The 13,440-nt window shown below is 37.3% G+C and overlaps 1 protein-coding gene across 3 annotated transcripts; it reads right to left on the bottom strand.

Annotated features, from left to right (window-relative positions):
- Window positions 1-404: 404 nt before the first annotated feature.
- NEK3 (NIMA related kinase 3) lies at window positions 405-13,413 on the bottom strand. Of its 3 annotated transcripts, none has more exons than XM_053971788.1 (16): window positions 13,238-13,413; window positions 11,828-12,044; window positions 10,908-11,001; window positions 10,578-10,675; window positions 9,454-9,537; window positions 8,784-8,851; window positions 8,579-8,665; window positions 7,507-7,561; window positions 5,731-5,931; window positions 5,326-5,395; window positions 4,667-4,713; window positions 3,644-3,743; window positions 3,138-3,260; window positions 2,001-2,135; window positions 1,222-1,348; window positions 405-639 (listed from the first exon to the last, which is right to left on the bottom strand). In XM_053971788.1, the coding sequence occupies exons 2-16, from the start codon at window positions 11,942-11,944 to the stop codon at window positions 573-575; spliced, it is 1,473 nt and encodes a 490-aa protein (XP_053827763.1). In that variant the 5' UTR covers window positions 11,945-12,044; window positions 13,238-13,413; the 3' UTR covers window positions 405-572. The 3 variants fall into 3 exon arrangements, with proteins under 3 accessions (XP_053827763.1, XP_053827765.1, XP_053827764.1); XM_053971790.1 differs by lacking the exon at window positions 13,238-13,413 and adding an exon at window positions 12,912-12,930; XM_053971789.1 differs by lacking the exon at window positions 13,238-13,413 and adding an exon at window positions 12,878-12,923.
- Window positions 13,414-13,440: the final 27 nt, after the last annotated feature.

The following is a 13,440-nucleotide window of genomic DNA, read 5'->3' as shown; positions in this document are numbered from 1 at the left end:
TGTTTCATTACTCTGCTCTGATGTGGTTGGTAATAAATCAATTTCCTCAAGTCAAGTCTGTTTTGCCTGTGACAGTAATTGGTGAGTGATCCCTCCCTGTGCTTATCTTGACCCATGAGCCTTTCATTAAATTTTCTCTCCCCTGCCCAGCTGAGGAGGGGAGAGACAAGAGAGGCTTTGCTGGCACCTGATACCCACCCAGCATCAACCCCCCACCACAATGCAGCATTTCATTATGTACTCAGGAAAAAAAACATCTGGTTTCTCAGAGTGCTACACCATCTCCTTGAAATATGACAAGAGGACAATTTGAACAATGCTGTAATTTGACTGAACATTTCTGCAAAGCTATTACCAATTCCAAACATATTTAATACATGGACTTGTTTAGCTACCTGCAAGTGTTCTTTCTAAAAAAGTTTATTGTGCATTTTGTATCCTCAGTTTTGTGATACAGAAAACATGCCCACTCAGTTTTTTTTGACTAATGTTATTCAATGAATAACCAGCTATTAATAACAACTTGGATACCAGCACACCTAACTTCACTCATCACAGGTAAATTCAGGTTTTCAGTCATTCTGTTTCAATACCATTTGCAGTTCTGACACCCAGTCTGGGTCATCTTCCTCAAAGTCCCTAAAAATAAATTTCAAAAAATGTTATTTTGAGAAGCAAAATACTACTTTATAAATCTTTAATTGCTTTTTCCCCCCAAAAATTACCCTGTAATTAGGATAAATTATGTTAAAAATACCAGCACAAGAGACATACTTCCTGCCCCACTGTGATTAAAGAACCAGTATGGTTCTTTGTGATTCTCTATGGAATTTACAAAAGTAAGTTTCATCAAAAGCAAAGACAAATTAATATATTAAGAGACTGCAAATGTGTTGATAATTGACAGCCTGCAATTAAACTGCAGCAATACAGGCCTAGGTAGTCATCTCTAGATGCCCCAAAAATAAACAGAGACACAAACTGAGATTCTGAGAATCTGAGAACCACCCCCAAAACATACACACATCCAAAAATCACAGCATTTTTGTTCATACATTGTAAGATATCAAATGCTACTAAATTTCAATTTCATTATGTAAGAGAGGGGTGAATTTAGATGCTGAGAAAAAAACTATTTTTTTTTCAGGGGAATGTTGTTATGGAAAAATCTCTTTGAGGAACCAAAGAAAACATAAATGCAAGGACATCACTTGGACTTACGTGTCATCTTCATCAGATCTAGGTTCAAGTCTCTCAGAATCTATGACAACAGCTTCATGTTCACCATCTACTTCATCAGATGTTTCGCTTTCATCAGAAAGTGGACCTCTTAATATGTTTTCAGAAGCTTTGAAAACATAAAAGTTAAAATGTCATAAAAATATTTTAATTTTTAAAGTAAAACTATTAAGAGTATAAATACAAAATAGTCTAATTCATCCCCAGTTTGTAGCAGATTCCAGAATAAGTTGTTACCTATTTTATGTGGGAAGATAAACTAGTAAGGCAACTGAAGTGCAGAGCAAGTATTTGTGACTGTGGCTGTGCACATCTGTAGACTGCAGCTGTCTTCAGCTGTGCCATCTGACCATCCTGCCCTCAAACCAGGGCACCACTGCCTTACTGAGGTGGGATTTACCTGATGGGCTACAGTGCATTTCCTGCATCTCCCTAACACACACACCACACAGCTCAGTGGGAGGGAGCACATAGCAGGCATCTGTGTTTTGTCACTACCTCATTCAGCTGTTGAGCTGCAAGTTAAAGTCCATCATTAAGAGCTGTAGTGGACATGTACAATCACTCATGAATTCCAAATTTGGCTTCTTAAAGCCCACGTTTCGTTTGGTGAACTTAAAAAATCCCCAAAACTAGCCTGTTGTGATATGAACTCAGGTGTGTGATCTGTATACACAGGAGCGATGTATGAAAAAAAAACGAAAAAGCCTTTATTAATAAACCTGTTTGCAAAAATGTTTGCCCAGAAAATGGGGATTTACCTGGTGTATAAATTGTGTATGTTTTAAATGCTAAGCTGACATCTGCATTGCTGAGCATGTCCATCAGGGTCTGAGGGGGTTCCTTGTTCCACTGCTTCCGTGGCCTATTTTCACTGTAGTTTATAACACCACCACCTGGGTATAAAATTATTCATAAATGCTATTTACATCAAATTGCATTAGCAGTGTGGATTACATTCAAGGTCACATTCAAGAGACAAATGAGAAACAGGAAGAAAAGAGTCTCGATAACTCTATCTGCCACACCACTGTCCTCTTAACAAACTGAGGAAATAGTGGAACCTCCTTGTGGCCAGGGAGCCCACAGGAACTGGCTGAGGGGTGTGAGGAGGCAGTGTCTCAGCAAGCTTATGTGGGGGCTCTGCAAGTCTCAAAATGAAGCCTGAGGCTGTTTCTGTGCCTTTTAACAGCAGAACACTTAAATACCTGCATTCCTCTGTCCACTCCCCTTGCCCTGTGCATAACTATCATATAACATTCCTACCGCAGCTTGGGAATTTTCTGACTACTCATATCTTGATTATTTATTTCCACAGCATTTATTCACATTTACCTAGAACACATCTCCAGAATCACATTAAATAATTATAACAATCGCATCAGTGAGGGGCATTTTAAAATTTAAACTTTTCTCAGGTTTAAGTGTTTTAATCAAAAGAAAGAAAAGTCTCTGCCTCACATCTGAGGTACATCATTGATAGTTCTTGTCACTGGCCTTAACCTGTATGTTAAATCAGAACAAAAGTAGAGGTGTAGATGTTTTATGCTCCCAATAGTATGCTGTACTTGAATGACAGATGGTTGCATTCTGCACCAAATGAATTCCTCACTGCTACCTCCACAAATGATGTATTAAAAGGGGGACTCTAGGATAATTTCTTAGTGATGATTTTAATTTTATGGTTGCTAATGTTATCTGTCAGTTTCATCACTCTTTGCAATCTTCCTGTCACACAAAAACAAAAAACACAGTGAACTTTTTGATTGTTTGTTAATGAAATATTTTAAAATTATTTTAACATAATTTTTAACACGCTGTGTAAAGTTTTGGCTTTTAAAATCTGTAAAGAATCACTGACATTACTTGAATTAAAAGCACATTTAATTAAATCTTACTTTCAGTCTCTTCAGGTGTAAAACTGGAAGAAAGCAAGGACACGTTTTCCAGGACATCCAGCACAGTATGGGATATCCTCTTTTCCCATTGCCTCCTGTGGGCATGTGACAGATCAGTACTTCCTGGGAGGACAGCAGAAACTGATATGATAATTGTAACAAAAAAAACCCATGATAACCAGCATCAAACTTGATTCCATGTCTAGACTGCCCTGTCCAAGCAATGTAGTACTAAGAATCACTTAACCAGCAGTGATGTTTGATTCTATGGGTGCAAATCTCAACTAGAAAGTGTTCCCCATACATTTACTCTATTCCAAATGTTTCCAAAGTAATTTTTTATTACTTTGACAAGAGAATTTTTACTTTGTTTTTTTTTTTAATCTCAGATGAGCAGTATGAATCAATGTACTTGCAGAAGGCATAGTTTTCTTGTCTGGAGTTACCTAAGACTAGATACCAGTACACAGAAGGAAGTGCATCAGCCTTAAAACTGTAAAACTTACCTTCTTGATAAGATTTCCTTTGTTCCCTTGTGCCTTCACTCAAACCCTCAGCATTTTTCCTTTCTAAGGGGCTATGCTTGCTACTTTTATCTTTCCTTTGCTTTAAAAGAGTAAAGACTGTATTAATTATTATCCTTGTTTCAAGGAAGACAAAGCAGTCATATTAACATGGCATTAATTATTTCAGTTTTGCTATAAAATACCTGGCCTAAAGATTGGAAGGTTTGAAAACTAAACCACTAACATTGTGAAGCCAACTGCAATTGCACACTACCTGTTATTGCACTGTATTTCACACTGAGTGCCCAAGACAGAAAACCTCAGATTCTGAAGCTAAGCACATAGGTAGTTATTTGATGTCATTTGTCATTTGGGGTTATTTTACATTTAAGAACACAAACAATATAAATTATTTACATTCCCAAGCAAAACAAGATGCACCCAAATATTAAACTTCTCAGATTGACAGGTCTATGAAAAGAAAATAAAATAAGCCCCAGGGCAACATGCTTTTCAAAAATATACTGAAGAGGGCTGAGTCAGGCTATGGTAATGTACCCATAGGGGACATCTTGGCCACCTGTGACTTAATTCTTCTCTCTTGAAATCTCATATGTCCCTTAAAACCTGGTGAGAACTATGTCCAGACTAGACTGTTTCCACAGCAGCCAGTTCTGAATGTGTCCCAAAAGCAAAGAAAATGGATAATCTTTTGCAGTGTAAAAAAAAAAAATTAGAAAGACAAGAGAAGTTTGTTGTTTGTTTGTTTTTTTTTTGTTTTTTTTTTTGGTTTGGGTTTTGTTTTGACAGGGTTATAAAATAACCCACTTTGGAACCTAAACTAAACATGGGAATAATCAAAAAGTTAGCGTGGTGGGAAACACACAGGAAAACTGCAATTTGAACACTAATAGGCTGATTTATGGTTTAGCATAGGAATAATTTTCTGTAAAAACTTTTCTATAATACAGAATATTCTAAATTACTAAAACACAAATGTAATATTTATATTTGAATACTTACTCTATTTTCTGTCTTATTGTTTGAGCTTCCACCAGCCATGACATGACCTGACACATTTACAAGCAAGAGTTAATCCAAGAGTTAACACCTTTAGCAAACATTTATAGTAAAGTGGTATTCCAGAGGTATGACAGCAATTCTTCTGAACCAAGCAATGACAATTATGTGACAGCTTCTTCACACTTCTGACAACGCAGCTCATTCTTAACAGAGTCCTGCTACTATTCCGTTCCAAATGGGCACTAATTGTGGTGTAGCTAAATTTATGCAGAAGAAAAAAGTCCAACATCCTCTCTCTAAAAATCAAATAATGAACATAACTTGCTTCACCATATTCTGGGAAAGAAAGAACTGTCATGTTTAAAATACATGCCACCATTAAAAGTTTTTTTTAAGCTGATTCTAAAACTGAGAAGTTTATTTCTAGCACAAGTCTTAAGACTTACAATACATATATTGCAGCTTTGCACTCCACTTATGGTGGAATATAATTTATACCCTTCAAGCATTTTTCCATGTAAGTTCAATAATATTAGATTTTGAAATAATTAGAAGTAGATTTGGACATATAATGCTAATGTTTCATAGCTGTAATTAAGATCTTATATTTCCTACTCATTTTGTCATTCCTTACATGAACAAAAATGTTACTGACTTACCCTTTTGTCTTGCTGCATTGCCTTCAGGTTTCTTGGTTTCTTTTAATATCTGCTCGAACTCGTTTGCAATCTGAAATGTGTATGAAGAGTACTGTATCGTTTTAAACGTCTTCAAATTATTGCATATGCTATTTGTTAAAAATAGATTCACTATACAAGTGCACTGTTCCAGCTAACAATATCTAATTTTATTAGCATCAAATCAATATGCAACTTTAATTTTCAAAAGAGACACTTTTAAAAACTCAGGTTTTCTGATATGTCTACAAGTGTATGTATTTTAGAGTAGGACCTACACAACACTACATTTTATAGTTTTACACCAACAAACTACAAATGAAAAGGATTTAGTATCTAAAATGTAGATAGTATTGCTTAAATCTAGAGACAAAGAATACACCACACCTCAGAAGACAAACAATTTTTCAGAAGTTTGGTCAGGCAACCTCTTGCAAGAATAGTACTGGCTGATGGACGATTCTGGGGATTTCTCTTAAACATCTGTTTTATTAAGTAATGAAGCTCATAGGAATAGTGAGATGGAAGTGGATCGTAGGACCCTTTGCATATCTTAAGGATGAGATGTTTCCAGCTGTTGGCTTGAAACTGCATTAAAAATAAATTAATATTAGAGCACAGAGTTCAAGCATAAGGTAAAAAGTAGCTGACATAATTTAAGATAACTTCGACAACTGAAAAGCAGATAGGAATTACTCCTATAAATTTACGATTGTTTGAATTTTATTTATATACAAATCAAATTCATATCCTTGAGATCAGACTCAAACTGCAAGAGTGAAACAATAAGCTTGGAAATATAAAAACTTGGATTTAAAAAAAAAATAATCAAAAGTAGCCTGTAAAGGTACAAACATCCTCTTGCAAATCTAATGTCTGAGAACTTCTAGCTCCCATGCAGGAAGTTTCCTTTGATTACACCCCACTGGCTTGGCTGCAGGGTGCCAAGCACCCATGGAGTGTCATGTTTTTGTATCAACTCTGATAGATTATGCAAGAACATACATGACCATCATATCAAACCAGACACATAACTTTTCAACTCTGCTAATAAGGGAAGAATACTCCCTTCCTTGGAACCCCAACTTTGAGTTCTGCCTCAATAGCTGCGACACTGCCAAAGACTTGCCACAGATCTACTTAGGCTAACACATCCCTATGCACAGGCTCCCTTATCACTCAGTCACATCAGTGTAAGCTTCTACACTCTTGTACAGTTAGCACTTGCAGCTGTGGAGAACCTTTTGCTGACACACAGGATGTGAACAATGCTCTCAGGCATATGTGTCATTCTTGGGCCTGTCCTTTACAGGGTCAGGAGCCGGGACTTTGGTGATACTTGTGGGTCCTTTCCAACTCAGAATATTCTGTGCTTCTCTAATTTCAAGATACAATATTAGCTCAATGAAAGTAAACTGCTGCTTATAAAAAACTAAAACAAAATGATCCTCAATTAGGATCTCATTCTCTTGCAAAACAAACATATCCTAATAAGGGCTCTCATTTTACCTACAGGTCTGTACAGAGAAGCCAGAGGATGTTAACATATAAGAAACACAGCAACAACACTGTAAAAGACAGTGTCCCAGAAATGACAGAAAGACAGAATTATTCATCAAGGTCCCCACTGTTCCAACAGGAGAATGGTGCTTGGAGTGATTTGTTTGATTTGAAGAATAAGCAAAGGTGTATCTCTGATGCAAGCGACAAAAATGCTTATTGTTTACCACATTTTTCTATGCTTGCACACAATATATTTTCATTAGCAAAGATTTTGAATGTCTTTGTCACTATGTCCTGGGATTTTCTTGATGCTGTAAAATGCAATGCTCTTGCAACTGCAGGTATCTGCAATCAGCCTGGCAGCTGATGGACTCAATACACCCAGATCACCTCACTAATATTGATGAAAATTAACCAATTAAAAAAACCAATTGTTTTCTAACAAATTTGAAAATAGAGGCTTCTACAGAAGGGTCCAGTAGATCCTAAGAACTGATGAAACAGAAGCATACAGTGGAGGAGGCATAGGAAGGGTGGAGCAATACTTCCCTCTTTTGGAAGCAGCAGCAAGCACTTCAGTCAATTCTATTGTACAGCTAACTGCTAATTAAGTTTCAAGGAATTCCAAAACCTTTCTCATGGCAATAAAGCTGTACTTACCGGGTGTTTTAGAGTGCACAGCTCATACAGAATACACCCCAGAGACCATATATCACTGTAGATATAGAGAGATGAAAAAATTTGAGCCAGAAGTTACAATTTAGTATCTTGCTTAAAAGTGTGAGATTTAATCTGTGTACATAACTGAGCTGAATAAGCTAACAATAAATGTAAGTAACCATAAAAGACAATATAATTATGTGTTTAACCTCTCCTGTGGAAATGTTCTTGCTTATTTTATCCTACCCTGATGTAAAAAAGATGACTGTCATACAGTTGAAGTTGGCTTTTTATTCCTAGGATGTCTCTTAAGAAATTTGCTCCAACAATACTTATCCTTCTGCACTTGAAAGCCTTTGTATTCTATGGCCCTTAACATCAAACGGCAGCCACATAATCCTAATTCTGAGAGCTGGAATTCTGACCCTGCCAAAAAGAATTCTCCTACTGAGAAAAAACCCCATCATTTTCCACCAAAAATGAGTACTGCTATTTGCACAAGAAGCAACAGAAGCCTTTCTTCCAAGAAGAGCAGGAAACAACTTGACCTGTAGAAGGTTTCTTACCTACCCTGGAAAATCAATCACAGTTCTTGCATAAGGACCAGAATAACTGGGCTTTGTAAATCTAAGTAATCCATTCTGTGCCATTATCCTTACATTATCAAGACTGGCATGAAGAAGTTAAAAAATCATCCACCAACCATCATCCAAACAACCATCCCCCAAAAATAAGACCAGCAAATAGATGCAAACACATACCTATGTTTGTAGATATATACACCCTTACAAACATACACACAACTATGTATGTATTTACCAAACAAACAGAGGTCTGCACACTGTTTTTCAGACTTCTAGGACTAAAGATACTGTGCTCTCAGCTACCTAAGAAAAGAGGAATTTATGCACTATAATTTTAAAATAAATGTAACTACCTCTTTGTAAATTTTCTTCAGCTCAGTATCTTCTCTGAAACAAATATGGATAAACTACATCGCCAGATGGAGATAGCAATAAAAAACCCCATCCATCAGTATGGCATTATTTGTGACCACTGAAAACACAAGTACCTTTTGTTGTTGTATGGCAGACTTTCCCATATTTCTGGAGGTACATAATAAGGAGTTCCCACATAGGTGCAAGCATATGACATTGGACTATGAAACGACAAAGAAAAAATGCCAGGTGAAAAGTAATGATTTATGAACTGTGCACTGTTTGTCAGTGCTAAAATAAAACTTGATACCACTGAGATCAGTTGGGATGTCCACATACTGTGCAAGAAGGCGTGCAGATCCAAAATCTCCCAACTTGACTTTTCCACTTTGAGTGAGGAAGACATTCTGCATTTCAAGAGCAAAGATTAACATATTTAAATATTCTTCAATGAATCATTTCTGCAGTTTGGATATAGAGAAAACACAGCAATAACCACTTCTGGTATTTTGTCTTTGTATTTCCTAATATTTCTACCAAACAGAAAGGCTTTGTGGGCCTAAGGTCCCAGCATCAGTAGCAGAGGAAGAATCAGAACTTAGAATTGTCTTAATCTCTATGCTGTACTCAAATAAAGGGTCCACTTTCTTCTGAATTTCCCTCTTTCTGATAGGGAAGAGAGAAAAAGAAAAATTTGTGAGGGAAGATATTTGCAAACTGCATAATCCATACACTTTTTTACAGTTCTGTAGTTCTTTTAAGTTATATGCAGTGTCACAAGCAATTGGTGCTATGAGCAGTGTGGATATCAAGGATATAGCTATACTTAGATGATGTTTACACCCACAGTATTACATCATCCCATGCACTCAACAATTTCATTTACATTTTATTCTTACACCTAGATAAAAACCACAGAACTTAGCAGTCACGAGAAATTATGCAAGAGAGGGTTTAACTTTTGCATGCAGGAGAGTTTATTAATGGCAACAAAACTTGCTCTGTTCACCTTGGATTTTATATCCCTGTGCAGCACACGTTTATCATGGATGTGTTTCACAGCCAGGCACATCTGCACAAACCAGTGAAGGATCTGAAAAACAGTAGCTAAGAGTTATAACAGCTCAAGGCTCAATATAAAGAATACTTTATTAATAGATTAAAAAAAATAGGAAAACAAAAGCATATTCAGAACATTTGGGCATTAAAAGTAACTCCAGCATAATAGCCTCCAACCAGCATGAAAGACTTGACTTCTTTAAAACAGATTATATTTTAACATGGCAGAAGGAATGTTTATTACCTGCGTCCAAAAAGCTCTAGTAACACATAGCAATAATGAAGCTGGGGAATCGCTACCTGGAGCTTTAGCTGGTGGTCATTTTATAAACAATTTAACTAAAGTTACACAGTAAATTGGCAAATAGAAAAGAAACCCAAAGCACCAAATAACAATCCAAACCAAAACTCACATGGAAATAATGTACTGTTTCTAAAAGGATATGTGTTCCTTTCTAAGTACAAAAGAAAACTCTTAAAGGTTATAAAAAATCTAAATATTGAACCAGTTGAGGTTCCTGGTCTTCTCACTTTAACAAAGGTGATGCTCCTAACTGTAGCAGGAAGTAGCTTCTATTCATGACAATGTCCCTTTAAACCTTCTCCTAAGTAATTTTATAGCTTCTCTGGTAAAAGGAGTTAGCACATGCTGAATGCTTTAAACTAAATGGTTTAATTGCTACATAGAAAGCAGGCATTTATTCTCCTGGTTAGCTTTATTTATCTTACCAGAATGGTTTGTTCACTTTCCATTTGCAGTACTCTTACTATGCTTTAAATTCTGCCTGAATTGTTGTGTAAAATTCCTACTTAACTGCATACAACCCTGACTGTTTTCACACTATGTGAACAATTTTCAGATACAAGTAAGTAGCAATTTCTTTTTTTATTCCCTTCCAATTCTTGTCCTGATCTGCTGGAAACTATAAAAGAAGTAATTCTCCAATTCTATCTGTAAATGATTTTGTTTCATCAAGATGTTTGCATATCTCTAATTTGGTTTATGCAGCATGCTTCAGTTTACATAGAAAAGGATTCCCAGCCCCCTTGGTTCAAAACAATGTCTTTTCTTACCTTGTCTTCAGGGAACAAATTTCCTCCTTGGTGTTTAATCTTTTGCATTAGATCTCCATCATCACAATATTCCATCACTATATACAGATGTCCATCAGCTAAATTTTTGGTAATTTAAGAATAATTAGTATTTTCAATAATGGGATATGTATTGATTTTTTTATTATATATAATACTTTTTACTAGGAAGCTCTAACAACATTCTATGTGTTATGCTACAATAAACATGTATTTTGCTTATAATACATACTATAAACAAAACAATAATCTCAATCCCTGAGGAGTATGCAACTTCAAACAAATGAAGGAATTTAATTTTTTTATACTTACCTTCAAATGATTCTTTAAAGGCAACGATATTTGGATGTTTCATTTTAGCCAAAAGAACAGCTTCCTTCCTAGAATTCTCTACACCAGATGAAGACTGAAAATATAAACACACTTACTATAAATTTCACACTAACAAATTTTCATGTATAAAGTGCCTCACTTTCCAAAGAAAAATAATTTTAAGAATTGTTCTTGAGTTATTTTAAGTAATTTAGAAACTGTAAAAGCCCCATTTTTTTAATCTATGGTTTATCACTAGCTGAAGACTTCTTTGGGTTTTTGGGCATTTGGTATTTTGTTGTGTTTTTTTGTTTTTTTTTTTTAATTTGAGAGAATCTTTTCCTATTTCTATTAATGACATTTTCTATTTTAAAAGCACAAAACTATATAAGAAAGCAGCACACACTGACTTTGAAACAGCTGGTAGTCTGCATGAACTCAATATAAAGCCAAGTGCCCAGGTCTTGCTGAGCTTTGGCCTCAGAAAGCCAGCACCTCCCTTTTTGTGACTTTTAGCTTAGCTGAGTGTAGAGAATATAACACAAATAGCTGATTACCAGCAGTAATCACTATTTTCCTCACACACTAATTTCCTCATTAGACACTGAAGATTAAATATGCATTTTAGTGAAATCAGTGGCAATCGAAGCCATGGGCATCAGTGGGAACAGGGATTTCATTCTAAGCATCTTCAGACCTGCTACATTTCCCAAAATCCCAATATCCAACCATGTACTTCACTTAGTATCAGCAACATCAGCTCCAGATGTAGTTATACAGTAACCATACCACACACCTGTCTAATACACAGAACTCTCAGAAAAACTGTCCAGTATTTCAAAAATACACCCAGAATTAGGATTTTTTAATTTTTTTTTTTTTTTAAGTGGTGCGTGAGGTGACGTTTGTGTCACACTTACCATTGGAAGCCTTATTTCCTTCATTACATACTTCTGGTCACTGATTCTATGATGAACTAGGAGAGCTCTGCCAAAGGATCCCTCTCCTAGTACTTTCAGCATGTTGTATCCTTCCATTCTTTATAAATCTAGTTCCAACACTTCTCTTCATTCACAGGATTATCTCCTAAACTTTGTCATGACCTTAACACATTTTAAAATTTTCTCTTAATATAACCTGCATAACAAACAAAATAACAGGAAAAAGTGACAAATGTGGGTACGTAACTGTCCAGCATTACCATGACACACTTCCCTGCACTGTTACCTTGATTTTATTGAAGATGAGGCCTCCAGAAAGTAAAACTTGAAACATTATAGTACTATTTCTGCATTTTTTAATTTAAAAATATCTTTGAAAATGTCAGTTATACACTTATGACTTCTTTTTGTTACCTGCACTCCTGCAGGTGGTTTCATAGCACTAAAGAAAACTCACAGGCATAGTATTAGAAACAACAAATTTAAAGCTTCCAGTGACAATTCTCACCTAAAACAGCATAAGCAAAATCAAACTGGTAAAAGTTACTATGCAATAACTTCAAGAACTGAAAGATATAGAATAAAATATTTTAGTTGCAAGGGACTTACAATGGTCATCTAGTGCAACTGCCTGACCACTCGAGGGGTGACCAGAGTTAAACTAGCGAGACAATGGCATCATGACAAACTTTCTTGAACACTAACAGCTTTAGGCATTGACCACCTCCCTAAGAATTCTGTTCCAATGCCCAACAGCCCTCTCAGTAAATAGATGCTTCGTAATGTCTAGTGTAAACCTTCCCTCCTGCACTTTTGAAATGTTCCCAGTTGTCCTACCACTACATTTAGACTATACATGGGATCACAGAATTAGTGAGGTTGGAAAAGACCTCTGAGATCACTACGTCCAGCCCATGACCCAACACCAAGTCAACTAGACCATGGCACTGAGTGCCACATCCAGGTAAACAGCTCCAGGGATGGTGACTCTGCCACCTCCCCGGGCAGCCCATGCCAATGTCTAATCACCTCTTCAGTGAAGAAAATCTTCCTGATATCGAACCTGCAAGTCCCATGGCACAGGGTGAGCTGTATCCTCTCCTCCAATACTGTGCTTAGTCCCAGCCCTCCGGAGAGCTCCCACAGCTGCTAAAACTCACACACGATCCCATTTCCGGCTAAAAACACATCTGCAGGATCTCTCAGGGTTTTTCCAAAACCCTGGTGCTTTTAAGTTGGTTATCCATAATTCAGGCATCCGCTGTGCACTGTGTGCACACACGGCGTTCTAAGGGGTTGATGAGCTTTTGGTTTCCTCCGGCTCCTTTACGCTGGAACAGGAGCAGCCCAAGCCCGCCCCAAGCCCCTCAAGGCCCGCTGGGGACTCACCTCAGCGGGCCGGGCCGAGACCTGCGGGCAGGCCCCGGCACAAGGCCGCCGCTCGCCCCGGGCTGCCCGCGCCCGGCTGCGGAAGGAGGAGCGCGGTGCCGGCCCCGAGGCTGCGGAAGGAGGAGCGCGGTGCCGGCCCCGAGGCTGCGGAAGGAGGAGCGCGGTGCCGGCCCCGAGGCCGGGGAGCAGCGCTGGCCACGCCC

The sequence above is a fragment of the Vidua macroura genome, chromosome 2 (assembly GCF_024509145.1).
Source record: "Vidua macroura isolate BioBank_ID:100142 chromosome 2, ASM2450914v1, whole genome shotgun sequence".
Lineage (NCBI taxonomy): Eukaryota > Metazoa > Chordata > Aves > Passeriformes > Viduidae > Vidua > Vidua macroura.
This window is presented reverse-complemented; position numbering and strand designations above follow the sequence as displayed.

Coding starts and splice junctions, on each gene's coding strand:
- NEK3 (XM_053971788.1), bottom strand. CDS start 11,944: ATGGAAGGATACAACATGCTGAAAGTACTAGGAGAGGGATCCTTTGGC. Junction 8,666..8,783: donor TCTGCACGCCTTCTTGCACA/GTATGTGGACAT, acceptor GTCGTTTCATAG/TCCAATGTCATATGCTTGCA. Junction 4,714..5,325: donor CAATGCAGCAAGACAAAAGG/GTAAGTCAGTAA, acceptor TAAATGTGTCAG/GTCATGTCATGGCTGGTGGA.